Raw genomic sequence first — 25,839 nt, 5'->3', positions numbered from 1 at the left:
TGTTACTCACCAAAACGCATTGTGTGTATCCTTGAGGTCTAACACATGCATTTCCTTCCTCCATAAAACATTTTCAGACGATTTTTAAAGTATTTTAAATCCTGCATTGTTTATATTTGTGTTTACCAGCTTGCCTTCTTCCTTTCCTTTGCTGGTGCATTGCTGCTTATCTTGGTGCATTTCAGCTACCTGTAGGTCAGTGGAATGGTTTGAAAACATTGGCAGGAGTGTGAATCACATCTGCGCACAAGTGCATGTGCGTCCTCGTGTGCATGCACAAGACAGACAAAATGGGGACCCACATGTAAACCCCCCCAAAACTGCTCAATAGTGCTACTAGAAGTCAAACTCCACAGGGTACCTTTAAGTATGTAGCGTTTGAATTGTGACACATCAAAGATAAAGAGCTGAGTTTAGCGCTAGTGCTAAATTTGAAACAAATTACAAGAAAAAAACTGGCTTAACAGTTTGATGGTTTCCCAGAAACAGAAAGTCTGTCAAAAAATAGACAAAGGGAGCTATTACAGCTGGTACTGGCTCAAAACATGGGCATGTTGCAACATGCATTAATTCTGTGTAGATTGTTTTGATAGTTTATTTTTAAAAATTATTTTTATTTATTTTATTCCCAGCAGCAGGAAGGGAGCTGAGACGAAGTTTCACTTACTGTGAAAAGACTGACTTCAGAGAAATGGCATATCTTAACAGTTTAGGTCGACACTGAGCCCCTTGAGGAAAAAAAAAAGTGGGTCAGCATTGTTAAAAGAAATTGTGTAATTTGTAGTTGGCTCAGTGTGTTGGTGCTTACTGTTATATTGTTGCCATGGGTTCAAGACCAGTGTGGCCAGTTATCCCTATCTGAAGGAAGTAATAAATAACTAGAGGACATTACGATAACGTTGAAGCGTTCGTTTGTTAGGCACGATAATTGGCAAGAGAACAAGAGATATGTTTCTATTCAAGCCCTCAATCAACTAGATTATGCCTCTTTACAGGCGACACACCAGCCTCCATTTATTGTAAATTCTGTTTGGATACCCTTCAAATTGGTGGTCTGCATATAATAAGATAATAAGGGCTTTGTCACTGTCTTATTAAATTAATTAATTCATATCTTGCACTGCACTGTAACTTTACTGGGTTATAGTTTTCTGTAGTCACCTGTAATTCTAGTAAAAAAAAATCCTCTGATGTAGTAAAATGCCGATTTCCGGTGTATTTAAGAACGTAAGGGCTTTATTTCGATGAAAAGCTGATGGCTGTAATATTAAAATAGGCATTGTCTATGCTGTGTTCGGTGGTTGTACAGTGCTAAATGATATAAGATAAGGGAATTGATCGGGACATAGCTTTAATAATGTGATTTGTACGGTACTAGAACAAAACGAACGACCACAAAGGTAGAAATCCACGCTTCCCTTTCTCCTCAGCAATTGAACATAAGATTTCCTATGCCACTTGAAGGCAGCAGCAACGTGATTCGTTTGCGAGCCAATGGGGGTGATGATTTTTTCAAGATGACCAATCAGCGACAAATACGTCTTACGAAGGCAAGTGAGTCAAACGGCCCGCCCTGACGTTGTTCATTGAAGAAGAAGAAGAGGGACGGTCTCAGCATACCATCCTCACAAGAAATTCAATCATGTCGACTAAACTTTGCAAGCTTTTTGTCGGCGGACTGAACGTAGAGACAACAGAAGATGGCGTCCGCAAGTATTTCGAACAGTTCGGTACGATCAACGACTGCGTTGTGGTCATGAACCAGCAACTCGGCCGGTCCCGCTGTTTCGGCTTTATCACCTACTCCGCGCCAGAGGAGGCCGACGCAGCAATGGCGGCTAACCCACATGTCGTCGAAGGCCACGATGTGGAACTGAAAAGGGCCATAGCACGAGAAGATGCAAACAACCCGGACATCCTCGCCAATGTTAAGAAAATATTCGTCGGCGGTGTGAAAGACCACATCGAGCCGGACAACTTGACCGAGTACTTCTCCCAGTTCGGCGTGGTGGAGAAGGCCGAGATCATCTCTGACAAGCAGACCGGCAGGAAGAGAGGCTTCGGCTTTGTCTTCTTCGAGGACACAGACTCCGCCACCAAAGCGGTGCTGACCAAATACCACACCATCAACGGGAACAAGGTGGAGGTGAAGAAAGCTCTGACCAAGCAGGAGATGTCCACTGGTGGCCGAGGAGGAAGAGGTCGAGGAAGAGGAATGCAAAGCTATGGCGGCGGAAGAGGTGGCGGCTACGCAGGAGGCTACGGCGGCAATTACGGAGGCGGCTACGGCTGTGGCGGGGGTTACAACGGCGGTGGAGGAGGAGGCTACGGGGGATATGGAGGGGGATACGAAGAATACGACAACCAGATGGGGGGTGGATACAGTAATGGTGACTTTGGGGACGGCTATGGACAGCAGCACTCAAGCTATGGTGCAGTGAAGGGGGGCAACTATTCCTACAGGAGCGGGGCTCCTTACAACAGAGGCGGCGGTGGTGGTGGCTACGGCAGGGGCGGGGGTGGTGGATTTAGCGGTGGTTATTAGTGGCTCCCTTTAAGTTTTTGAGATGTTCATGGGGAAAAATTGATTACAACGAACTTGAATTTACATACACACATAACACAAAGTCCAGTTGGGGTGAGGGGTCAGTAAAAAGGAGCAGTGCCCATCGCCCACATGGAATGAATGAGACTGTCCTCTGGATCCTGGCTCCCCCAGCCCGGACCCCATCTGTCCTCTTATTCCACACATTATGTACTTTACTACTAAGAATTGTGAATTATTGAATTGTACTTTTGTTATGTTTGGGGGGCAAGACTTGTGTTGAACCATTTGTAAAGCCGTAATCAATGTCAGTCACTGCTTCTCAACTCAGAATTGAGTTTGTTTGTCTTGCAAACCAGCCAGATGTGTCTGTTATTTTTGCATCATGAACTCAGGGTTTTAAGTAAAGTTGGTGGCAGTGTCGGGCAGCATGGGACTCGATTGCTTGAGTTTCTTGATCTTAAACGCACGTGGCAGAGTATTTTTTTGTGGGGGGTGGGGAATGTCACGGACTGTATTGTCAGATGTAAATTACTTTTTTCCACTTTCCCCGTCCCATTACAGGCTTTTGTTTAGATTAAAACAGTTTTGAAACCCATGTGTTCAGTTCACCCCTATGTTTATTCTGCTTTTATTAAAGTTTTTAATGTTTTGAAAATCTATCTAATCTCGCAGTCTTAATTCCAAACCATGCGGATTGCATTTCGGATGAGGCAATCTCCCTCACGCCTTTTGTAACCTTGTGAATCGAGTTCAGGAAGCTTCCACCAGGAGGGAGTATTGCTTGCTAATTCCTGCATTTCCAGTTCATCGGCCATTTTATACCAGTAAAGATTTACTTGCTGGAATAAGCCGCTTGTGTGCGTCACAAAAGCAGACTCGGTCCTCGATTGCAGTTAATTGATTGGAGAATAATTTATGTGGCAACTTAAAATACAGTGGGGAAATAAACAAAAGGTCAACTTTTAAGGATTGATATCTAATTATGTTCACTATTACCCACGTGTATGCAAGTTGAAATACACTGATTTTTGATGGGGCGTTGGAAACATTTGGAAGCATTTTGTAAACTGGTTTCACTTAAAATATGAAAAAAAAAAAAGTTTGGGAATTTCCCGTTTCACCTTGACGAAAGGTTTTCCCAGATAATTGTGTTTTATAAACCCCCACATGCAGCCAGTTTGTCGTAAATTACATCACTTTTTCTTCAGGGTTCCAGTGTTAAGTGTACATTTTTATTCTTAACTCTTTTGGACTCACCGAATATGCGCCATCTTTCCAAATCTCATCTAATACTTTTTTTTTTTTTTTTTTGGCGTTGTTGCTATGTCTGACTGCAGACTATGGATGAAATTAAGGTCCGAAAGTTGTCGCGAATGCACCAACTTTAAGGGGAGATGATTTTATGAGTAGCTTCAACATTTGATTGTTTTTTGTGGGAAACAGCAGGACACACTGGCAGCAGAGAGAGAGAGAAATAAAGTGAGCTCTCACTCTAACCCTATTTCTGGGTACGAAGACGTTCATTGACAAGGCTCTTCTCTGGCGCAAGTCTTCAAGTCTATATTCTGATTAGTTACGGATGTTATGGTTTAATTTTTTAATCAGAGCAGACTCCTGCTGCAGCATGCCATCACCCTCTCTTTTATGTCTGAGTTACATTAAACTTTCAAGGCAAAGCAAGTTTATTTCTACCTTTGCACCTTTCAATAACAAGACATAAAACGGCATTAAGACAACATACTCTGAAGACATTGAGATTGTACGTCATGTTTTTGAATAAAATGTATCCAAACTTGTGACAGATGTAAACTTTCTCCAGCTACTTTGATTCACAGACTTTGCAGATCTGCATAACTTCTTGGGTTGAGTCTTTAAAACTCTGAGCGATGCTACAACATACAAACTGAACCACATTCTTTAAAAAGGCATTTTCATTATAAAACCTGAGAATGCTGACTGGTCTACGAATATTTACAATGCTGTTGCATTTACCTGCCTGTTAGCACTTCATCTTATATTGGTTAACTGGAAAAATCCAAACCCTCCTCATGCCTGGTGGTTGAAAGTCATGTTTCAATTTAGAGCTGAAACAATGAATCAATTTGTCGATTTAGAGAAAATTAATCTGCAACTATTTTGATTATCAATTTACAAATTAAGTGATTTTTCCTAGCAAAAATCAGAATCAGGTTTATTGCCAATACAAGGAATTTGCTTTGGTATTTTGGTGCAAAACAATTACAATAAACATAGTAAAAGAAAAGAAAAATAAGCAAGTACTGCAAGTTTAGAGTCTTAAAAAAATTTGTGTAAAATATATCTGTTTAAAAATGAAAATAGTTGTATACAGTGTTTAAAACAAAAAGGATGCAAAATATTTACTGAATTGTGAGGATGTTCTGCTTTTCTGTGTTAAATAATTGTTTACTGAATATCTTCAGTTTTTGGACTGTTGTTCAGACAAAACAAGACATTTGAAGACATCATCTTGGGCTTTAGGAATTCAGGACAGTATTTCTCTTCTATACTGTGGACCCCTTATATATCCTATATATATATATACATATATATATCCTGTTTGTCACTGGGATTAAAAAGTGTCCCTTATGTGCAGGAATGTAAGATATTGTGAATGAGCCGTATCAACATATTATTTCTATGTGTGTGTGAGTAATTTCTTTGTTTTTACATTGTAATTCCTCTGGTTTATTATGTTACATTTTATATATTCATATATGTAGCATGTTGTGGAGGGTACTTCTTTTGTATATAACTTGTAACCTTACTGATAATTATTTAAAAAAAAAAAATAATAATATATGTATATATATATATATATATAAATTCCATTAAATAGACAAGGTGTTTAAGCTGCATGTGTCTGTACATTATTTATCTATTTATTTTTAACTACGGAGTGACTCCTCTTGTTAATACACAACCTTTGTGCGGCTGTACAGCGCGCTCATGCCTGCTGTGGTGTCTGATTCCGTGAGGATGGACGGTGTGTCGTTGGGGTGAGTTGGCTGAGCGGTAGGGATTATTTTGTAAAGCTGTGATTCACGCTGCTTCCACATCTGTTGGATAACATTTTACCCCACATGATCCACCGGCCATAAATCCAACACAGACAGTCCAAGGGCTTTCTCCTGGCGCACGAGCTCAAGCTAGCCTTGTTGACTAGTTAGCTTCGGTAAGTTAGCTAGCATCGTTGGCTGCCCAGCTGATGCGGTTAAGTTGCTAACCAAACTCCCGAGTTAACATGTAGACATTTGGGAACTGTCATCAAGTCGTTGCTTATAGACAGTGAACTGAGTGTAGAGCGGCTCCGAAAAGTGGTTCTTCTTATTACACAATGATTTATGGCAGATAACGGTAGCTATCATAAGCTTATGTTAGCAATGAAGTTAAATGGTTAGCAATGCTAAGAGCTAGCCAGCCTTCCAACTTGTCGCTCAACAAACTCAAAACAAACATCATTTTCTATTCAACTCTTTCACATTTGGCCAAAAAATAAAAAAAAAGACGAACTTTGTGTAAACTGTCAGAGTCATGAATGTACACTGATTAATTCACAGACTTGTGTTGTCTTGATTTAACATAATAAGTAAGTGCTGCATCATTATTTTTATCAATGTGTTTGAGTTGTCTGTGGACAAATGACGGGTCATTATGTTTGTTATCTTGAGAAGGAAGATAACAAACAGTACTGTACATGCACGGTGGATAAGATACAGTCTGACAGTGTGAAACATGAAACCAAGCAAATGCCCCGTTAGATCAGTTCTGGGTATATCACATTTTTTGGTTTTCTTCCTGCCACCTGCTCTCAGGTAAGTGCAGGTCACCTTTGGTTAAAAAGTCGAATTTGAGACTTAATTTACATGTTGTCAAAGGTATTGCCCCGGGTTAGGATTGCACATGGCTTGGAAAAAACAACAGGTTTTCTTCTGTGTGGTCAGGCTGCTTTATGAAACACTGGGTAACAGGAAATATTTTTGTTTTTCCTCTTTTTTTTCTTTTGTGTACCTGTCTTGAGGAGGGCTTAAAGGATAATGCTGGCAATATTATGCATTTTTTTGTTGTCAACAAATCCCATGAAAATACTGAAACCAACAATAAATGTATACCACTTAAATATTTTCTGTGTAGCCAAAGGCTGATATAGCTTATTCTTCTGAACCATAGACATCATAGTTGTCCAAAAACATATCGCTGAGCCACATAGTTGCACTGGGTCACATGTTCCTTCATCACTACAAACACAACTACTGTAGTTTGACTCAATCCACACACACCGCCCTGTTGCTGTAAATACTCACTACTGTATCAAATGTGCATTAATCCATGTCTGAAAATAATCCCTAACAAACGCATCATCTACCACTGAGTAACATTTGCTAAAAACTACAGTGACCAGCTGTTTTAGGACATTATTTAGCCTTTTTGAAAAATGAAAGCATATATTTGTGACTAGATTTTAGATACTTACGTCATCAGTATAAACACATTTAAACATGGTAGGGAAGTTAGAAAGTATTGAGAGACGAACTAATGCATTGTTGGTTTTGTTCTTTTCATAGTATTTGTTGACACAAGAAAAAGGAAAATATATAATATCACCAGCCTTATCCTTTAAGTCCCCATGACTTAAGAATATGATTGAAGGATATGAGTCAAGGAATACTGCCATACCATTGTCTTGAATACAACAGGGATCTTCAGTCAAATAGGCATGCTTGAATGGTTATTTAGTGCAGTGAGGTCGTTGGGAAGATGACATCCATCAGTTTAATATGTTAGCTTTACAAATAATCTGGTAATAATGGATCTAGAGTTGGGCGATATGGATACAATCTTATATTTGTCTTATGTAGGTACGAGACAATAAAAAACAGAGTCTGTGGTCTGCCGTGTCTAAATAAATGTAACTGATTGAGGAAACAATGAATTTTACAATGACGTGGACAAAGAAACTGTATTCAATTTCGATAGGACTTGCCATGGCTGATACCCTGATTTGCTTCATAAGGTCAGTATCCGCGCCGATACAAATATCGATCCAGCGTATTGGATTGGTGCATGGCCAATAACAATATATATATTGTGATGTAGCAGATTTTCTGGAAAGTCAGTTGGGACACCGTAATACAGGAAATGTATGAATGAATTTTTTGTCCAATCCTGTGAACTGACCTGACAAATTAAGGTTCTTAATCACACTGATGCAACAATCCTGTAAATCCAATATTGCCTTAAATCAGTACTGCTCATTGATTTGCAACATTTCACAAAATGGCGTAATACAACCGGAAATATTAAAGGGATAGATATCTCAATATCTACAGTACAGTGAAATCTGTGATTCTGTTGTTCTATATATCGTCGTATCTACCCTATTTGCATCATGAAAAATAGCTAAATTGATTTGCAAGTTTGTTGAACATTTCAGAATCAGAATCAATTCCAAAGTTTCATGTACTGTCCCCTTCACACTCTTCACCTACTTTGTCCTCTTTTTATTTATATGCTTTTTGAGAAAGTGCTTTTAGTATTTCTAAAAATTGCAGTTTTAGTTGAAGCTTTATGCGCAAATGTCAGACATAGAGTAAGTAGAGCTGAAGCGATTAATTGATAGAAAATTAATCTGCAACAATTTTGATAATCGATTAATTGTTTGTCATTTTTTCCACTGGTTTCCACTTCTCAGATATTAATATGGTGGTTTTGTTAATCTTTTACGATAGTAAACTGAATATCGATGGGTTTTATGCTTTTAACTGGACAAAACAAGGCGTTTGAAAACATTGTCTTGGGCTCTGGGATATTGCGATGGCTGATTTTCTGACATTTTATGGGTTAAATGATCAATCAATTAATCAAGAAAATAATCGATAATGAAAAACAATTGTTAGTTGCAGTCCTAGACATAAGCCATACACCTCTGCTTGTGTTTAATGTCAAGTGAGGCAGATGTGACAGCCCTATGTAATATTTTACGTGAGAAAAAGCCACACTAGATTGAAATTAATTCAAAACATGTATAAAATCCTGACTGTGGAGTCCCAGCAAGGATTATGAAAGGAGGATGGGTCAGTGGCATCATACAAGCATTCAGAAATAGCCAGCCCCTCATATAGAGACACATTGGACATTTACTAAACAGTCTTCTCTGTGGTAAAGCACAATATTAACAACATTGTTAAAACAAGTATGTTTAAAAAAAGCTCAATTTGATTAATTTTACCCCAGTTATCCAGTATAGTGACCCTCTTTTCATAACCTTAGAGATGAACCAGAAAGTAGCCTGTCTATCTGTTGGGTCACCATCTATCTCCAGTGATCCAGACACTGCCTCTCATGTCTTACCAGTCTGGTGGCCACACCGGCCTCACCACGTCCAAACTGTACCACGGATTCAGAGGAGGACGCGGCGAATGGAGGGATGCACACCTTCAACCAGACGCACATGAGGAAGGCTTTCCAGCTGATGAACGACCTGAGGAGGTGTGCTGCTGAGAGTGTTGTTTGCTACAGTTATTGCTTTCACTTAAAACGCTGTAAAACAACACATGTAATGTACTAAAGCTCATGGGGTGGTTGATGATCGATAATTGTATATGTAATTGTGTGATAAATAGATTTATTTGACAGTAATAAAGACTGGAAACACCCAGTCCTACATACAGTTACACTGTAGAGGATAAAAACACAATAAAGCGAAACGCTTGTTTCATTCGTGGTGCTCGTCAGAAAGGGAAAAGGGTAAAATGACAGATCTTCAAGTCAGACAAGACAGATTACAATTAGGATGCCACTCTTGCCGTTAAATCAAATATATATGGAATATTCTATAGTAATTTTTATGTACAAGCCTAGATATTAACACCTTAATTGACACTTTTGCTGGCAGCCGTCCTTTCCTGGCTCCTGTATGCATATTTATTTTTACACAGTTATCACAAACACTTGAATAAATAAGATAATAATTTTCACCTTTCTCCCTCTCTGTTACTCCTCATCTTTCAGTAAAAAGATGCTGTGTGACGTCCAGCTGGTGGCGGGGAGTGTTGAAGTGCCAGCTCACAGGGTGGTCCTGGCGTCCTGTAGCCCCTACTTCTGTGCCATGTTCACAGGTACACACACTGTTTGTTTTGCATCATATCTGATGTCTGTGTGTGTGTGTGTGTGTGTGTGCTGGCATGTGTTTAACTGTGTGTTTTTTGTAGGTGACATGAGTGAGAGCAAGGCCCATCAGGTGGAGATCAGAGAGGTGGACGGACAGACCCTGAGAAAACTGGTCGACTACATTTACACCGCTGAGATCGAGGTCACAGAGGACAACGTCCAGGTGAGAGTGTGTATGCAGAGAGAGAGCGAGGAGGAAGGGAGTGAGAACGTGTTTTCCTGTTTTTTACTTTTCTTTTCTCTGTTCTTCTGTTATGGTGGCTTTTACCTTGTTTCCAACTCTAGTATTGCTTTAAAAACACTGATGTCATATATTAGCAGCAGTAACAGAATTAGTGGGATATTAGTAACCTCTTCTCATCGTATATCCTGCAAGGCTTTTTGTGTGTTGTGTCCATGTAGGAGGGTTCAGTTTTGAAGACGTAATCATGTAGCTGCCTGGGGACCAGCATTTTAAAATACTACCTCAGTTAATTTGTGTCACAATCTTTCACGGTTTTACAGTTTGAGTAATTAAATCAAAGAGACGCAGCTGCTCCCAGCGAAAAGATCCGGGCCCGCAGCATTAGTCACACAGTTATAAAACGTCCTTGTTGTGGAGAAGGAAGCTTGTCTTGTAGCTGCTGTCTTGACCTTTTTTCTGTGTTCTTTGTTTTGAGCAAAAGTCAGAGTAACAACATAACAAGCTGGTATTAAACGCTAATAACCAACCCCTCCAGGACTGATAAGAGGGAAACTGCCAACAATCTTTATTTTCAAGAATTTCTGAGAGGTTTCCGTAAGTTCTGTGTGCAGTGGATACAGTGGTTACAATGGGTTTTCTACACCGTTTATTCAGAATACATTCATTTTAGGCTTTTTGTCTAGCGATTGTCAATTTGAAGTAAACTTTTAGATAAAAGAATACAACTGAAATAAGATTAAAAATCTAGTTTGTGAAGTGCCTATCCTTTACTTTTTCATTATTTTTAGAGCACCTTTCAAAACAGATTTCTACTTAAGTAAATTCCAAAAATGTACAATGTTTCAGGCAATAAAGCGGGGAACAAATCTGTATATCTGAGACAAAATGTGGGAAAAACAAGAACCAGAAAGCTGGTTGATAAAATGTTTTGTTTTTATGTACTTTTTAAAAATGATTTTAAGTGTTTTTGCTTGTCATAAGGGAAATTGTTCCCTTAAAGCCTGATCGCTTTAACTCTTTTGTTTTTCCGTTAAATTTCAGACTGGACAAAATGAACCTGCATGTGGGGCAGATGTTTATTACAAGAGATATAAGAGCTGGTAACAGTTATGAGCTGCAATGCTGCTGTGAAAGCACTGGAGTGAGGCCTTGTTTATCTCAGTTGCATTAACTCTTGGTAGCTGCATGGCACTGGCGCGGGGTTGAATAAATGCAGTGGAATCAAGCTGCAGGCAGGATACTTCCTCTGATTATTAGCACAGGAAGTGTGCACGGAGAGAGGCAGGAAATCCTCCAACTGTTAGCAGCGTGCCTACCTGATTGGCTCACACTTGAATGTTTGACCTGTGAGTGTGTTTTGACTATTGGCTCATGTTCATTTAAACATTGCTTTTACTCTTAATTTCACTGTTGTGCTGTTGAGCTGTGTTTTCACTTTAATATATGTGTTGTGTATGTGTGTGTGTGTGCTAGGGTGTCACAGCTGCTGTTAACAGAGTTTCAGTGGGCGTGACGCTCCCTTTTAGAAGACATACAGTAAGGCTTCAGGGCAGCTGTGCACAGAAAACAGAAGAGACAGGAACAATACACACTCAGGATGAGTGAGTGTGTAGAGGCAGACACAGACTGTCTCACTGACCTAGTTAAGTTTGTGTGTAGGGATGCAGCGAAGTGTATCTGTTTGAATGAGGCCAGTCCGTTGGAGCAGCAGGGGTGCCAACACAGCGGGCTCCGGCCAAAGAAACGTAGAATTATCCGGCAAAAAAGTTGAACCCAGCTCAATTTTGGCCACATCGCAACGCGACATCCTCTGGTGAGGCGATGCGTTGGCCAATCACATACATGTAGGCGCCCATTTCTGGTCTGTTGCTTTGTAACGTGAACGCTGTACTGTATTTGTGTTGTCTACCTCACGATCACCACAACAAAATATAAAATGATATATGATGCTGTCATGATAAGTTTCCAGAGTTGTAAAATCCTGTCTGTAAGTATTATAAACTGCTGTCCAGTGTTTTCGTGGCTGATAAGCCCCCTAAACTCACAGATCTGGTACAGAATCAGATATTACAGTGCTTTTGACAAAATACCGTTTATAGATACATCTTGATAAAATGTGGCAATATTTTTTTTGGGATATGTCCCAATGACCAAAACATGTTTTTCCTTGCTCTTGCTGGCAAGTGAAATTTGAATTTGGTGTGTTCTGAAGGCCTGTTTTACTGCAGCAAACACGTATCCGTGTATTCACTGTGGCTCCACGTCTGTCCATTTAGTGATGTAAAGGCCAGATGGAGGAGCTAGCAAGGAGATGCAGTGGTGAAACTGGAGAGCTATGGCCAAAGAACACACCTGAAAAACAAATTTAGCTACCATTACACTGTTGACCAGTTGCATATGATGGTGTTTTAGGTGTTGTAAATGAACAAAGCATGCATGAAAATGGCAACAAATTTGGTTGTTCAGCCAGTACACATTGCAGAGATCAAAGCCAAATCCAGGGCTTTGTTTTGGTTGCAAACTCACTATTTTCCTTGCACAGACAATCCAAAATTGATTTCATTAAAAATATTCTACTGGCCTTATAGACAAAATGACAGAGTGGGTACCAAGGTGATATGCACAGAGCTTGCTGGACTGCTTGGCAGGTTGGTTGAGTGTCTGGTTAATTAATTAACAAACTAACTGACTGGCCAGCAACATTGTTGAAGTAATGACTTGTTTGCTTGGAGAGTAGATGTCCGGGTAAACAGCTAGTCTAACTGACTTCCAGCTACCAAATGTTCCTAACTCTTTGGCTGTGGGTGGTAAATAATTGTGCTCTTCCATGTTATTTTTAAAACACTTTTGGCATGTTTGAATGTGTTAGATGACCCAGAATATGTATGCCCAAGTCAGTTCCTTCCAATAAAGTTCTTCCACCAATAACATCCAGATGGAGTTTTAAATTGACTTCGTATGTGTGTGTCCTCACTGCAGGTTCTGCTGCCAGCAGCCAGCCTCCTCCAGCTGATGGATGTTCGTCAGGTTTGTTGTGAGTTCCTACAGTCTCAGCTTCACCCCACCAACTGTCTGGGCATCAGAGCCTTCGCTGACCTGCACACATGCACACAGCTTCTCAACCAGTCCCACGCATACGCCGGTAAGCTTCTCGATGTTCACACCACTAATCCTGAGTCATCTTTGCCACTGTGTGTGTGTGTGTGTATGTGTGATGTGGTGTGGTGTGGTAAGGGTTGCTACTTTTATGTAACAGTTAGTTTCACCAGCCCTGAAAAATGTTTGAAGTCTTTGGAAAAATGCTACATGTCCAGGGAGTTTAAAAATGTTGGGCATTGTATTTGTATGTCACTGAGTTTATTAGCTAAAATATTTAGTTTGTGGTGTGTGTAACCCTGCATGATTGTGTCTCTCAGAGCAGCATTTCACTGACGTGGTGCAGGGAGAGGAGTTTCTAGGCCTTTCTCTGCAGCAGGTGTGCAGCCTCATCTCCAGTGACAAACTCACGGTTTCCACGGAGGAGAAGGTCAGACAGCACAATGTACACACACACACACACACTTCAGCCCTTTTTAATAAAAGCAGTTTGTCTCTTTCCTTGTGGGTGAAAAGACGTGAGGATTATATTCATAAGGGATTTTCCAGAAACACAAAATAACAGATAATGACTACAGAAAGAGGGACAAGATTAAGGAATTCTAGGTATAGTGGGAGCCGAGAAAGATCTATAGCTGTATTATAAAGATGTTTCCTCATCATACTCACTGCGTCTGATTAGCTCACCTTGGCAGCAAACGTATTCAAGATGGTGGTGTGTCTGTCTGTTGTTAGTCAGTCAACAGAAAGAATCTGAGGGAGCATCTGTGTGTCATCCTGCTGTCAGAGCAGCGGCAAGATAACTGCTGGTTTAGTCAGACAGAGACACAGAGGGAGCCGGACACTATTGTACTGTTTATTCAGTGTCAAACTGGCTGCATCTGGAGACACAATCAGTTACCACTAAATTATCTGCTGCAATTTTAATAGGAGTGGGATAGATGAATTTTTATTGAAAGTTCTAGTTGAGTTTTTTTTCTTTTCTTTTTTTTTTCTGTTGACTCAATTCTGTGACATGTTTTGAGGCCGCAAAAATGTTAAGAATGAGAAAACTTCCTGTTATTCCATCTTGGGAGCTTTCACACATTATTCAAAAATGGTTACAGCCATTGCTAACCTTGTAGTCACACCAAATACATGGAAATTAACCCTAAAATAGCTGTTTTCATTGCATTACAAAAATATGGTAGTTCTTTGACTCCTTATTTAATTAGCTGAAGTGATTGTATTAATGTTGATGTTGAATTTTATTTAGATGTAACTGCCAGTGATGATGGCATTGCACACATTTTGCTACTGGTTTGTAGACAAATATGCATTTTTTGTTTGTTTGTTTTTGTTTTTGCAAAGCGATAGATACACACAATGACACAATGTCTTGATGTCTGCGACTCGGAATTACAACTGTGAGGCTGAAGTGAATGGGTTTTTCCCACTCGGATGCTCCTAATTGCAGTCTGTATGGTATTATTTGAACTCAACATAAGGCTGTGGTATGGTAAAGCGAAGAAGTAGTATCTGTATTTTGTGCAACACACACAGAGGATGGAGACTGCATTATTTTTGATCTAATTACATTTTTATTTCAATGCCATTGTGCTGCATGGTATTACATTATGCATGCGTCTCAATTTTTTTGGCCTGTGTAAATCTGAAATGGAAGTAGCGTATACTATATGTTGGTAGAGGGTTTGAGTTTAGAAGACAGCTAGTTTGAACCCTGGAAGATCAACATGTGGGGAGTCGTTGAGTAATGGTCCTCTTTCCCTCAACTACCATCGTTGTTGTCCCTTTGTGCACGGGGGGGGGGCGCACTCAGACCCTCGTTTGCCCTGGTGGAGCTGCTCCCCAGGCCAACAGGAGATGATCAGTGTGTGAATGTGTGTAAAACAATCAATTTGAAGCAGTAGTTTTAGATAAAAATATGCAAAACAAAGGTCTGCCACCTCTGTTATGCTGACATCCTGCTGGGAGCAACTGCGAGCAATTGATATTGGTATGTCACTATGAAAGGACACCGTATCTACAGCTTGAACGATGTAATTCACGCAATTAATTCAAAATTGTTGGGCGTGTCAGATCATTGAACAGTGTCTGAAACCCTCACTGGGTCTGAAACCCTCTCTGTTTTGGCTTTGCAACCCCAATAAACCAACGTTTTTCACACACACAGTTCACTCCCTGTCTGCATTTTTCTCTCTCTATCTCTGCCTTACCCTGTCATGTTTTCTCCCTCGCTGCTGTCTGACTCTTCTCTCCACCTCTTCCTTAGGTGTTTGAGGCTATGATAGCTTGGATTAAGCACGATAAGCCAGCTCGTCTGGAGTACATGCCCAAACTGATGGAACACGTCAGACTTCCACTACTGTCCAGGGATTACCTGGTACAGGTAAAATAAATTCTCACTTCTGCTCTGCTTTCTCTACATTCTTCTTTTTCACCCCTCGCTACTCTCTGCATTGTTGTGCATGTCGCTCAAATAAAATATGTTATTAGTCATAGAAAAAGGTTGAGTAACACCAAACACGTGTGTGTGTGTCAGTCAAGATTCGTATTCATGCAGATCACAGGATACCTAGAAATACTGTAGTAAGTGAAGGCCTGAAATTGTTTCACTGGTCCTCAAAGAGCCTTCCTGGCCTTTTAGCTTTTAAGAATCCTCCTGGATGAGTGGAAAACAAATCAAGATCCAACAGCAAGTCGCCAGTCGCCTACCTACTACGTCCAGATGTGGAATTCACCAAAATTTTTAATAATAATTCACAGTTTGTTCTTGTATATACTATAAATTCTCAGGATGTTCCCTAGCCCGCTGCCACTATCAGTGCGTTTACATTCACTTTAGTAACTGCGTTACAGTCGGCTTTCTCCAGGAAGCTGATTTCTTTAATGTCATGTGAATGAGAAACCTGGTTTCCATAATCAGGGTAGGAGATGAGAGAAACAAGTGCGCCTGTGCATGAGGGCTGGATGAAAAGAGAGACGATCATTACGGCAATGCGTCCTATTTAAAATGACTACATCCAAAGTCTGACTAAAACTGAAACTAATACAAAGTAAATAAGTTTCCACTGCTGAACATTTGAATATTTGTTAAATTCAGACACATCTGTCATCTGTCTGTCTGCCTGCCTGTCCTCCTTTCACTGCGCTTTCAGTCTGCTACGACACAGACGCACCCGCGTAACCTGGTTATTCAAGTACATGTAAATGAGTCCTGTACCATTTGTTTTTTTTTGTAAATAAAGGTGAAATTTGCCTGAAATCCCGTCCCTGTTTCAGATTGTCGAGGAAGAGGCTTTGATAAAGAACAACAACACCTGTAAAGATTTTCTCATAGAAGCAATGAAGTATCACCTGCTGCCAGCAGACCAGCGGCACCTCATCAAGACAGACAGGACCCGACCACGAACTCCTATCAGCATCCCAAAAGTACACATACAAATATATTGTCACCCATGCCACAAGGCAGATAGAACATGTAGCCCTTAATACTGTAATTCAAATGGCTAACACTGACTGTGTGCATGTACAGGTGATGATTGTGGTGGGTGGTCAGGCTCCTAAGGCGATCCGCAGTGTGGAGTGCTACGATTTCCAGGAAGATCGATGGTACCAGGTAGCCGACCTGCCTTCAAGACGCTGCCGGGCAGGTCAGTTTGTGTTTTGTTGGGCTGTATGTGACTCGGACACAAATCTCACAAATCTGACCCTGTAGTATAGTCAGTCAATTCTACTATTTTCCACCGGTCATGCTATGCAGAAATTTTTGATTAAGTTTAAGCAGACAAAAGTACTATTTATTGTTACATTATCTGTTAAAAATATGTCAGTTTTGAAGCTGTGATTGCCAGTAAATCTAAAAATTTAAATTGTACAACGTTGAAGAATTTAATACAATAACTTGTCAGCATATGTCTAATGTCTTAAGTCTAATGTTAAGGCGACATTCTGATCAGATTCTTTACATGTATCAATACAATCTTGATCCTCGAATGCACCAGCAATTTTTGAAACAGTCCCTCCTTGCACCTGCTTGCACCAGTAACACAACTTTGACTAAATGTAAAAGTAAATTAAATGTTTTGTGTGTCATACAAGATTCAAGTCTCTGCAAGTCGATTCTTATACAGTACTGAAATAAGTTTGAACTGGTGACTGTCTGAAAGGTAGGAAACTATTCTGAAACCTGAGCTATGCTTTGTAATGTAAAGTATCAACGACATGTTGTTGATGGGCTTAAACATACACAACCACTAGTATGTCAGCATACTGTGGCTAAGCTCATGCAGGTGAAAAGTATTTCACGTAATAACATTATCCCACAGCTTTTACACATTTCATTCTGTCTGTGTGTCCAGGTGTGGTTTCCATGGCAGGCCGTGTGTATGCAGTTGGGGGGTTCAACAGTTCACTGCGGGAGCGAACGGTGGACGTGTACGACGGAGTGAGAGACCAGTGGAGTGCGGTGGCAAGCATGCAGGAGAGACGCAGTACACTGGGAGCTGCTGTGTTGGCAGATTTACTGTACGCCGTGGGGGGCTTCAATGGAAGTATAGGTACGTACACACACACACACACACACACACACACTAAACGACTGTGTAGTTATTATAAACATGCTTCTTCCTACACAGGTCTGGGAAAATGCTTAAAAGTTTTGACCACTAGTCATTTCACATATTCATACAATAGTTTTGTGACGAAGTCAGTTTCTAGAGGATTATCACTTGCCCAATCACACCTCATGGTGAAAAATATAAGTTTCATAATTCTGTATTTTGTGCGTGACTGAAACGGGGAAAACTAAAGAAACATGGAACTCGTAGTTTTACATTCTACAGTTTTGTAGTTATACGGTACTTGATAATGTTGAGGCCTTGATTGCGTTAGATAAATTATTTGGGCTGAAAAGAGCCTTTTTATGAGATACAGTGCTGACAACTCTATTGGTGCATATTAGTATGTATGTAGAGATAATATTGCAAATCTATTAAATTGTCCATAATTTTTTCACTCCCTGCGTTACTGTTACAAATGAATTATGAAGTCCTCTAACACACACTGAAAGGGTGTAGGGTTTAATTGCAGTAGCGCAGCTGCCTACTACGGTGTTAACAGTAAACGCAGAAGGGGAGCCACTTTCTTCTCTTCTCTTAACACGTCTGGATGCAAAATGTTTGCATTAATGTTTGTCTTATTCTAACCTATTATTGTTATTTGCAAATGTTTTTGTCTCTTTCTCTCTGTGTATCGCTCCTTCAGGTTTATCGACAGTAGAAGCCTTCAATTATAAAACTGACGAGTGGATGTATGTAGCATCCATGAACACCCGACGCAGCAGTGTGGGTGTCGGGGTGGTCGATGGTAAGACAGAAGTGTGTGTGTGTGTGACCTGGATTGCATCATCTGCCATTTTAATGAAGAGCCAAAATTCAGATGTTACCTATTGGTGATGTCACCTATTAATGGCCGTGTGTGTGTGTGTGTGTGTGTGTGTGTGTCTGTGTGTGTGTGTGTGTGTGTGTGTTTATAGGTAAGTTGTATGCAGTAGGAGGCTATGATGGAGCATCCCGTCAGTGTCTCAGTACAGTGGAAGAATATGACCCTGTCAGTGATCAGTGGTGCTATGTAGCTGACATGAGCACACGGCGCAGTGGAGCAGGTACACACACACACCCACACACACTATATTACACCCTACTCTACATAAATAATACACACAGGAAGCAGCAACTCTGTCTAGTGGTTCTCCAAACACAATGTTAACACATTGTAGATAATAATTTTTATTTAGATAAAGTTTCTTAATATTAATAATATTATCTTAATACAATGTTTATGTTATTCGTGGTCATCTGTATGTGAGCCTGGCACTGACCCTATATATAGAACAAGATTACCCGAGTCGATTCAAAGAAGCATTACACAGCTCATGATACTGTATTATAGTTAATGTTGAGCTTTTGTCGTCTGCTTCCTGTGGAGCAACAGCACCACCCGGTGGACTTTGTCTGCAATTGTACGAGCAAAAATCACAACACAACACAACTATTACAATTCATTACAGCGAGCTAAGGGACTGTGCTCACCTTGACAACATGAAGAAAAGTTCCACCCTCTTGCTTGCAAATAAATCATATTTATGCAGTGTTTTAACAAACCTATTACAATCAAAATTCTGGTGTTATTACAACACAGTCATCTAAGCTCACACTGATACCTCTCTGTGTTTTCTATTTTTTTGTCCAGGGGTAGGTGTGTTGGGTGGTCAGCTGTATGCAGCAGGAGGACATGACGGCCCTCTGGTGAGGAAGAGCGTTGAGGTGTACGACCCACAGAGCAACACCTGGAGACTGGTCTGTGACATGAACATGTGCCGACGAAACGCAGGTCAGATAACGACCACAGACACACAGCATCCATCAACCACACATAGGTAGTTATTGTAAATGCTAGAAATGGCAAATTTAGTGTTTTAAGAGACGTCAAATGACTGCTTGAGTTTTTGATCCTGTTGTTTCAAGACTGTTCCAACAGGTATACGATCACCTGTAAATATCTAGTCAGCCGCCATTCTTTAGGCAACAAAATTGATTTAAAGCAGAGATTTTGTTTAAGCTTACGTTTGGGCTACAAGTATGTAAATAGCAGCTGATGTCTAGGAGGGCGTCTCAGAACACAAACCCTGGAGCTGATTGGTTGCAGCAACAATAGACAATAGACTAGGTTTTTCTGTTTTGTAAATAGTAACCTCCTATGGGATGTTTGCATAATGGTGGTTGAAAACCTGCACAAACCCTGCTTTATGTAGGGTTGATTTACTGTACATAAAACAGAGTATCCTGGTTGTGTGTATTTATACAAATGTATGTATGTTTTTTTTCTTTTCTTCCTATCTATGCATCTGTCCATGCAGTATATATGTGGTAATAACCTCATATATTCCTGTGCCAGTCTATTGAATAAAATATTGTCTTTTGGAACCACACAGATCTGGGGAAATACCTTTTACTTTGTCCTGATTAACACATGATTATATATACACATACAGATGTACATTTATTTTGTTGCCTTCACACACCATAATACTTACTGTGAGCATTATTTACCAGGGTACATTGTAAGGAACTCCATCCTGAATTATCAAAATCGCACAGCCATAAACTTAATGTCTGAAAATAGATAAAATATTAAATGGGCAGAGAAATGTATAAGGATTTGTCAGAGTTGTTAAATGTGTACTTTAACTTTCTCCTCAAGGTGTCTGTGCCATAAACGGGCTGCTGTATGTGATTGGAGGAGACGACGGGTCCTGTAACCTCTCCTCTGTAGAGTTTTACAACCCGGCCTCAGACAAGTGGAGCCTCATCCCCACAAACATGAGCAATGGACGCAGCTATGCTGGTGAGTCTGGTCACGTCATCACGCAACATTTCTACGTCATAGAGAGAAATAAATATGACAGTCTTCACATTTTACCTGTTTATGTAGCTGTTTCTCTCACGCACTCTTTCATTTTCTCACTGCTACAGGAGTTGCAGTGATTGACAAGCCATTATGACCAGGGTGCCTCCCACAGCATCAGCTCTGCTTCGGCAGCTGGTTTCACAGAGACTCACGCTGACGTCTGAAGCTCAACAGGCAAACGGAGAAGAAAAGGCCTTAGATAAACACTGTCCAAATGGACGAGACGCCCTCGATCATCAGCTGACTTAATAATCAAGGATGCATCTTGAGGAGTTTTTTGGCGCTAAACCACAGCCTGATTTTGTTGCTATGTCCAAGCCATTTCCATTAGCGAGATCCTGACTTTTAAAGACACTGTTGCACTGGATTAGAAACTATAGCCACAGGATAGTGGGCTTATAAGAACCTTGTCTTGGTGAGAAAGTTTTCAAATGCCAAGCATATAACAAGTGGCTGTATCAGCTGACATAAGACTCACGCAGATGCTGATGTTAGAAAGACTTTGGAAGGAACTGACATACATGGGCCAAACGGAGCGGCGTGCTTTAGATGCTCGGTGGTGTAACGGCGGCGTTCATGTGATGCACCGTATCAAACCTGGGAAACTGAATACTTTAAAACACCAGCTGAGAGAAACATTCACTCCATCAAATAACTGAACCAGCTTTGCTGTTTGCTGGTTTCAGGCAGACTAGCTGCTTACAGCGTTAACAGTGTTGCTGCAGTTATCATGACATTGCGACACTGAGCCGTGATTGGCTGTTGCAGGAGCATTATCCAAAATCCTGGGCACACGAGGGGACCCTTTTTTACTCTTATTATTATTATTATTATTATTATGAGACTTGCCAGAGTTCCCTAGAATATAAATGGCAACTATTTGCTCAGCTTGATTTTGAGAAATGAACCAAGTTGTTTGACTCCTGTGCCGACCGTCTGCAGGTCCAGCTGTTGGACTCTACGAAAACCTGCAAGATAATTTAAAGAATGTAGAAAACATCTTATATGCAAATCAGCTATCATATTTAATATTTTTGAGATTGTTTTTAAAGAGGTTGAAGACCACTGCAGTGTGGCTTTAGACCCAGGCCAGTTGATCTGATTCGACACAGTAGGACTTGATTCTGTTGTCGACACACTACTGATGCCCTGATCAATTGCACTGACTGATGCAGACCGATGTCTGCCCGTCTCTCTGACGGACCAACTGGATCACCAGCCTGCTGTCAGACAGACGGCTGCTCAGCTGTCTGTCTCTGTTACTGATCGTACTCATGGAAGCATTTGAACTCACCACTTAAAAGCCAATAATCTCATCCGAAATTGTAAAAATGTGCCAGTTATGATGATCAGAATAATGCTGGGGTCACATGGTGTTTTTATCTCTTCGTAACAAACTGAAATGATGCATTGTTTCTATTCATTATCTAAGGGAGTGTGTCAAAATGCACTGTAGAAATTCAACTGTAAAATTATAATGAAAAAGATGCAGGTTTAAGATTTTCTATTTATTGTTTTGGGACAATTGATCACATAGCATTTATTCATATCAAAGTGAGGTTCCCATTTCATTTTCTCAGCCTAGACTTACACTTATCATTCAGACGATGGTGGGTATATCTTAGATGTAGTTATTCAGTTGACTGACTGGTGCCATAGCTTTTGAAGAAAATAATTTTATTGAAGAAAGGTGTCCTCAGCCAACCTTTCATTTCTGCCTGCAATCATGGAGTATCTGGACGGCCATTTCAACGCCCTCTGACAAAACAAGTACATAAAAGACCATACTATTGTTTTTGTATGTTTAGTCAATTTACGTCATGTAACACACAAGTCCCATCTGTTACAAGTCCTACATTTAGATTGATTAATGTGTTTTTCATGTCTTCCAGGAAGTTAGTTAGTGTTGGTTTCAGTTCATATGATTACAGTGTAAAACTCAACTTGGAGTGACTTGAAACTCACTGTGAATATTCCAACCAGACAGGACAATTGGGACGGGATCTGGAGCAAACCGTTATAGTTAGTGCAACAGCAACGTTTTGACATGCTTCATGTTGAAGACGCGCTTGTGCTCCAAATTCCCAGAGCACCGCTCCAGATCCTACTTGACATTTTTGACAGTTATCATTGTGTAGTAATGCAGGTAAATAGCACGGATTGCGTTCATGTGTCTGCAGGTGGGAAATGCCACTTCAGCATGCACAAGCTATAATGTCAGAAAATCCAAAAGCCCAACAGTTGAGCATGGAGTGATATTAGCAGCTGCTTGTATCAAATTTTGCAGCCAAATTTCAATCCTTGTGCTGTGTTTGAAACCGCTCTCGCATTCATTCATTCACTATTTCCTATATTATAGACACTCAATAGTAATGTAATAATACATTCGAGATTTCGTTGATGATGATGTCGTGGCAGAGGTGAAATGTGGGATTTTTAAATCAAAAATTATACTTTTTCGTTCCATTGTGGGAATGTTTGAGGGCACTATATGGAGCATTAATTGCACACTGAGAATTTGACACTTAAACAAAATGACGGAAGGTAAATAAATGTACTCTGCAGCAAATCGAGGGTGATTTCAAGCACAGCCTTGGATGTTGAAGCCTCCCATCAGCATCTAAACCTACCAGAGGGAAAACTTTACTTTCTTCACTGCGTTACTAGCTTAAAATAAAAACTCACAGTTCACCTGCATGAGTCATCTATCCGAAGCAAATTCAAGTCTCTATAAGTTGATGTTCATATTGTTCTGAAGAAAATGGAAACCAGTGGCTGGACTGTATTTTCAGTCTAAAAGCACAGTTATACTGTAGACAATAATTGACAGTAAGTTCTAACTATTAATGAAGATGGGCTAAAACATCCAAAAAACACCAGTATGGTTGAGGTTCAAAGTTCATTCCTGACCTTGGAAACAGAAGTTGGCAAAACAATTTCACCTCAAGGTCCATTTAGTAGGTGTTCTGGGGCTTTTGACCATATCACACCGCCCTCATTAGCAGATTGAGTTTTCTTAGTTACCATGGAGCTGTTGATGTTCAAACTTCCCACGACTTAGGACTTCTCATTTGTGTTTACTTCAAAGTTGAACTCTGAACCTCAACTGGCGAGGACTTGGTCAAAAGCTCCAGAACAGCTACTAAATGGACCTTGAAGTGAGTGAAATGTTCTCACTAAGCGCAGATGTTATATTTTTAATATCATAAACTGTCTAAGTTGCTATTTTGTAAGTTCGTTAATTGACGTGTGTTCGGGAGATCATGTGGTTTGTGAAGGTTGAACTTGTGCGATGTACTTACAGGTGATATGTAAACCTTCAAACTTGAAATAATTTTAATTAACACAAATACTAAGCACGCTTACTTTGCAAAAAACAAAAAAAAGCTCTAAGCTGACTTGTGCTTCTTTGTCTGAAATTGTAAAATTATGCATTTAGCACTTTAGGATGTTTTATATGAAATCTGTCACACAAACGTTGACTTTGTGTTGAACGGACAGAAAAACATTTTTTCTTTAAGAGCACACTGGAGTTGGATTTCGACACGGCAGATTTTTTCCTCAGCATGGAGTGAGCAGGTGTACACAGATGGTTTACATCAACCTGTAGCGTCGCCTTTTGGCTTCTCACTGCAGATTATTGTTCAAGTGAAGATGATGTTGGTTTGGTGGGAAATGTCCGTTAACAATAAGGAATTTTACTACACAAAATAGTATCCGCCTTTAAAGTAAAAATACACCTGATTTGTGAAGTTAATGATAGCACAAAATTAAAATACAAAAACATGGTGATATATTTTTAGGACAGTGGAAAACTTTATCTAAATCATAAGTGCATCCTCTACATATCCTATAATATTATAACACATTTACTCAAGTACTGTCCTAAAGTACAACTTTGAGGTACTTTACTACTTCTACTTACCTACATATCAGAGGGAAATATTGTAGTTTTTACAGCACTGCGTTTATCTGACAGCTGGAGTTACTAGTTACTTGCAGATTCAGATTAATAATTAAAAATATAATCAGCAAATAAATTATGAAGTATTATTAAAGGTTAAGACTTTATTCATCCCAGAAAATTGACAAGCTACCCAGCAGCATATAAAGTTCCACCTTTACCAGAATGCAATAATATAATATACGTTATTCTTAAATGGGCTATTCTGCAGAATGAGTACTTTTACTTTTGGTACTTTAAGTATATTTTGATGCGAATACTTTTGTACTTTTGCTTAAGTAAAGCAGGACTTTTACTTGTAACAGAGTATTTCTACACTGTGGTATTACTACTTTTACTTAAGTAAAAGATCTGAGTACTTCTTCCACGACTGGAAATTAGAAATATTGAATTTTTATTATTATTGTAATTGTTATGTGACACCAGTTTTGCAGCTGGGTCGAATGAGTTTCAATGGTCTTTAAAAACATTTACACAACCGTGGTGGTGATTTTTTTTTTTTTTTTTCATGCAATGCATTCAAAAGTAATAAGAAAATCTTCACTTCTTCATTAAGATGTTAAAATAAATATGGAAACATCTCACCTCAGTCAGCAGCACTCAGTATGTAAGAGAGTTAAAGGCGCAGGAGACTTAAAATCATAAATATGTTCGTTGTATAGGTGCTCTTGTCATCAGCGCTCCCATGTTTGCTTTTTTAACTTAAATGTCATAATTTGTCAAATTCTGGGTGTTTAAAGAAAGCTGCACATAGAAAAAGGTCCACATATTCAATATTCTGTAGTACTGCTCTTCTCTGGGCGTGGTCTTTGTTGTTTGATTGACAGGTGCAATTAGTCTAATTACCAACTCGCTGACCTCTCTGTACTGCTGAACAACGCCATGACTGTTACAGGAGAGACGTGTCCATTTGGCTCAATTTTTCATCATAAAAAATCCTAATAAAGATATTACAAGGAGTATTTATCTTCGGCGTTTATTTCAGTGGGAGCTGGTGAATGAGTTTGTGGAGCTCAGCAACAGGTGAGTTTTCTAATTATGACTGTATTTGTTTCTAGTTAAATGTTGTACTGTTGCAACTGAGGTTTTAACACTTTGTTGGCGTCACTTAATTCACTGAACACACAGAGACTGAAATCCTCACCTTTGAGCCATTTATGTTGGTGTTTTGTTTTAGTGGTTTGGTGCACGTGATGTAAGACGGTCTCAGGTGTTTTTAAAAACAAAAACAAAAACATTTTTACGTGTAGCAGCAAAACACAGCCAGTGGTGGGATGCAGCTAAGTACATTGACTCAAGTAGGCCTACTTAAGTACTTGAGTATTTCCATTTTATGCAACTTTATACTCCTACATCTGAGAGGCAAACATTGTACTTTTTACTCCACTA

General features: G+C 39.8%; 2 protein-coding genes across 4 annotated transcripts; both read left to right on the top strand.

Annotated features, from left to right (window-relative positions):
• The first annotated feature begins 1,199 nt into the window (after positions 1–1,199).
• LOC122880489 (heterogeneous nuclear ribonucleoprotein A0-like) lies at positions 1,200–3,207 on the top strand. The gene has a single exon (XM_044205677.1). It carries the CDS (start codon positions 1,643–1,645, stop codon positions 2,543–2,545), a length of 903 nt encoding a protein of 300 aa, XP_044061612.1. The 5' UTR covers positions 1,200–1,642; the 3' UTR covers positions 2,546–3,207.
• Positions 3,208–5,417: 2,210 nt separating this feature from the next.
• On the top strand, positions 5,418–25,410 carry klhl3 (kelch-like family member 3). Of its 3 annotated transcripts, none has more exons than XM_044205667.1 (15): positions 5,418–5,565; positions 8,921–9,055; positions 9,578–9,684; positions 9,778–9,899; positions 12,900–13,062; positions 13,337–13,446; positions 15,289–15,405; positions 16,299–16,448; positions 16,552–16,669; positions 17,378–17,575; positions 18,282–18,383; positions 18,553–18,681; positions 19,269–19,409; positions 20,280–20,423; positions 20,552–25,410. In XM_044205667.1, the coding sequence occupies exons 1-15, from the start codon at positions 5,516–5,518 to the stop codon at positions 20,578–20,580; spliced, it is 1,815 nt and encodes a 604-aa protein (XP_044061602.1). In that variant the 5' UTR covers positions 5,418–5,515; the 3' UTR covers positions 20,581–25,410. The 3 variants fall into 3 exon arrangements, with proteins under 3 accessions (XP_044061602.1, XP_044061604.1, XP_044061603.1); XM_044205669.1 differs by lacking the exon at positions 5,418–5,565 and adding an exon at positions 5,585–5,741; XM_044205668.1 differs by lacking the exon at positions 5,418–5,565 and adding an exon at positions 7,555–7,580.
• The last annotated feature ends 429 nt before the right edge of the window (positions 25,411–25,839 follow it).

This window comes from Siniperca chuatsi, linkage group LG8, assembly GCF_020085105.1.
Source record: "Siniperca chuatsi isolate FFG_IHB_CAS linkage group LG8, ASM2008510v1, whole genome shotgun sequence".
Taxonomy (NCBI): domain Eukaryota; kingdom Metazoa; phylum Chordata; class Actinopteri; order Centrarchiformes; family Sinipercidae; genus Siniperca; species Siniperca chuatsi.
The sequence above is the reverse complement of the archived record's forward strand: the minus strand, read 5'-3'. Positions and strand labels throughout refer to the sequence as shown.

What these genes read in the sequence shown, in the direction of transcription:
- LOC122880489 (XM_044205677.1), top strand. Translation starts at nt 1,643, where the DNA reads ATGTCGACTAAACTTTGCAAGCTTTTTGTCGGCGGACTGAACGTAGAG.
- klhl3 (XM_044205667.1), top strand. Translation starts at nt 5,516, where the DNA reads ATGCCTGCTGTGGTGTCTGATTCCGTGAGGATGGACGGTGTGTCGTTG. An exon ending in TCACAGAGGACAACGTCCAG is followed by an intron (nt 9,900 to 12,899) that starts GTGAGAGTGTGT and finishes TCCTCACTGCAG; the next exon opens with GTTCTGCTGCCAGCAGCCAG. An exon ending in CACACGGCGCAGTGGAGCAG is followed by an intron (nt 18,682 to 19,268) that starts GTACACACACAC and finishes TTTTTTGTCCAG; the next exon opens with GGGTAGGTGTGTTGGGTGGT.